This window comes from Halyomorpha halys, unplaced genomic scaffold (assembly GCF_000696795.3).
Source record: "Halyomorpha halys isolate HHAL.00 unplaced genomic scaffold, Hhal_1.1 Scaffold278.1, whole genome shotgun sequence".
In the NCBI taxonomy this organism is placed as follows: Eukaryota; Metazoa; Arthropoda; class Insecta; order Hemiptera; family Pentatomidae; genus Halyomorpha; species Halyomorpha halys.
In genome coordinates this window covers 408,773-411,463 of record NW_027109219.1, presented here as the reverse complement: position 1 = coordinate 411,463, position 2,691 = coordinate 408,773, and the positions used below count along the sequence as shown (strand labels likewise).

Sequence of the window (2,691 nt, the reverse complement as noted above, 5' to 3'; positions counted from 1 at the left end):
TACACAACAAGTAAATTTGCTGTAGGTGAGATAAAAACATTTCTAGAGGCCATCTTCTTCTCAGACGCCTAGGAGGATTATTAGGTAATGAAGGAGAAGCCAGGTTAGAAACAAGTGGATTTGGGTGGTTGAAGTTTTTTAAAATTAATTCACTAATTACTGATCTTTTTGCTGAAGGTTTTTGCGTCCAATAGTTCTCGAGATATAGCTTTTTAAAAAGCAACATTTCATAAAATGTACTGAAATATCAGTAGTTAGTTAATTTATTTTGAGAAATCTCTATCTCAGGAACTATGTAACGTACAGATGTCTATTAGCACTCAAATTAAAGTTAGTTTAATATACTATAAAGTATTTTATGACTTTTCCTTCGTAGGAATAGTAGTTTTCATGATATTTGCTAAAATAAATTAATTTACATTTTGATCGGACAATAAGCTTGATTTATGAAAAATTTTATTTGAGGAGCTATTGGACGTACAGATGTCTGTTAGCACTCAAATTAAAGCTAGATAAATTTACTATAAAATATTTATATACTTTTATCTTTGTAGGAGTAGTAGTTTTTATATTTTAGCAAATTTACTCTACTTTAAATGATGCTCTCTTAGATTTTCTATTGTTGCTGGTAGTTTTAAAGAAATGGAGCTCCTAATAAAAAATTAATTAGTTTTAACGTTTAGAAATCGCCGCTATTTTTTTATTCACCCTTACCTACACTTGTCAGACTCATCAATTTTGACTATTAATTAATTAATTATACCTACTTTTCAATTAAGTAATCAAAAATTAGGGTGAAATGACTGTCTTTTTTCTCCTCTTGGGATCTTGTACTAAGGTGAGTTTTACCCATTTTGACCAATTTGTCTGTTCTCGTTTTGATAGATTAGTTGTACGTGTAAATATGAATATGTGAATATGTATAAGATATTATATACAGATTATGTATGCGACTTCCCTCTAAACATCACACAGAACTTTTTGAACTCATATAACAACCCTACACCCACATTTCCTCCTTCATTTAATACTTCTTAACCTACCCCCTAGATTGTTGTTGTACAAGTTTCTTCCTTATATCCCAGGCAATATATAGAAGTCATGATCTACCATCCTAAACGTACTTCTAGGTCACAAATCTCATAACCAGCTTTCGCTCCACTATCCAGTTTCGAGAAAACAAAGTTATATTTTTGTCATTTGAAACTCTGATACGGATTGGTTCTCAAATTTCTGTTAGAAGAATAGGTATGTATGACAGAGTTATTTCCGTAGTAGATTTTTTTAAATTATTTGAAGAAATATGTTTTTTGGCTGGGTTTTATGCATTTAGCTCTTGTACACCGACTTATGTATTCTATTGTTTAGGTGGAGGCTACAAATGCATTTTTTTTAATGCAGCTTTAAGCGTTAATGCTATGATTAGTGATATGAATTTCAATCTTCACGCTTTCCTAACAAATCGAGGGGAAAATACGACTGCAATAGTCAGATGTTAGTCATTTGAATGGTTAATACATTTAAAAAGATACATTCCCTTACAGTAAAACATAACTCACCAAGGCTGCATTTCGACACACTCGCCGAACACAGAATCGAATATTTGATCCGCATCACATGTGCTCTTGACCCTCATCGAACCTTCACAGGTGAAGTAGCCTCTGCAATTGTCAGGATCATACATTTTCTTACCGCAGCCAAGACAACCGCTACCGACTGTACACATGTAATAAGACGCGTCGTAAGTTTCTCCTTCACCACAAGAGACCGTCGACCAGCTTCCTCCATTGCAAATATCATACTTGGAACAATCAATGTTTGGGCGTTGGATACCATCCGGGTCACATTCCTCAGCAAAAGAGGTTCCAGTAGTGATACCTGGAAACAAACATGGATCTTGATGAGTTCAAATTATTTTGCAATAATTAAGCACTTGTTCCTCCAATGAGGAATGTAAATGAAAAATAATTGATAAGCTGAAAAGAATTATTGGTAATAGCTTCATCCTAGTACGACTATGTATCAGAGAAATTGATTGTGTATCATTCTGTTCATTGTCACAACTAAACTCATCCTTAAAGACCTTAAAGTTCCATATGTAACCAAACAAGCCCGAACAAGATGCCAATCCTTCCATTATAAACTCCCTAACTGCCCAAATCCACGTTTCTAACCTTGCTTCCTCTTTCATTCTCAACACTCCTTCGAGGCGCCTGAAAAGAAGATGGATTCAAGAACTTCTAATGTAGAGCTGTTATTAGAGTGCTACCAATGGTTAGTTTCTCAAGAAGCCTTCATTATACCATATTAATCTTTTATTTATTTTTTATTTAATAATTTATTTATTGTTATTTAAAACTGTATACAAATATATACAACAAGTAAATTTGCTGTAGGTGACATAGTGACATGTGTTACATCGGGACCTGCTCGTGCTATACTGCAGGTGTCCCGAGTGTAATTTTATGTTTGTAATTAGATGTGTGGAAAAGGGGGGCTGGAAATTGTGAGACTTTCCGCTCATAAAACCATGCATATATTTTCTGTTTAATTTATAATGTTAATTCCCTGGAGAGGCAAACTAGTTAGTGAGTTAGATATAAATTATTCATCTATAGTAATATAAGAAAAGGACAAACAAGTTTGGGTGGTCTCATGGCATAAATAACAATGTGCTTATCTGGTGACGTC

General features: G+C 33.6%; 1 protein-coding gene across 1 annotated transcript in view; it reads right to left on the bottom strand.

The window, feature by feature from the left end:
- LOC106680681 (mucin-2) overlaps positions 1-2,691 on the bottom strand; it is an 18,148-nt gene that overhangs the window by 10,596 nt on the left and 4,861 nt on the right. Inside the window, exon 2 of the mRNA XM_067047403.1 lies at positions 1,560-1,878. Within this exon, the coding sequence (XP_066903504.1) occupies positions 1,560-1,878 (319 nt within the window). The remainder of the gene's footprint in view (positions 1-1,559; positions 1,879-2,691) is intronic.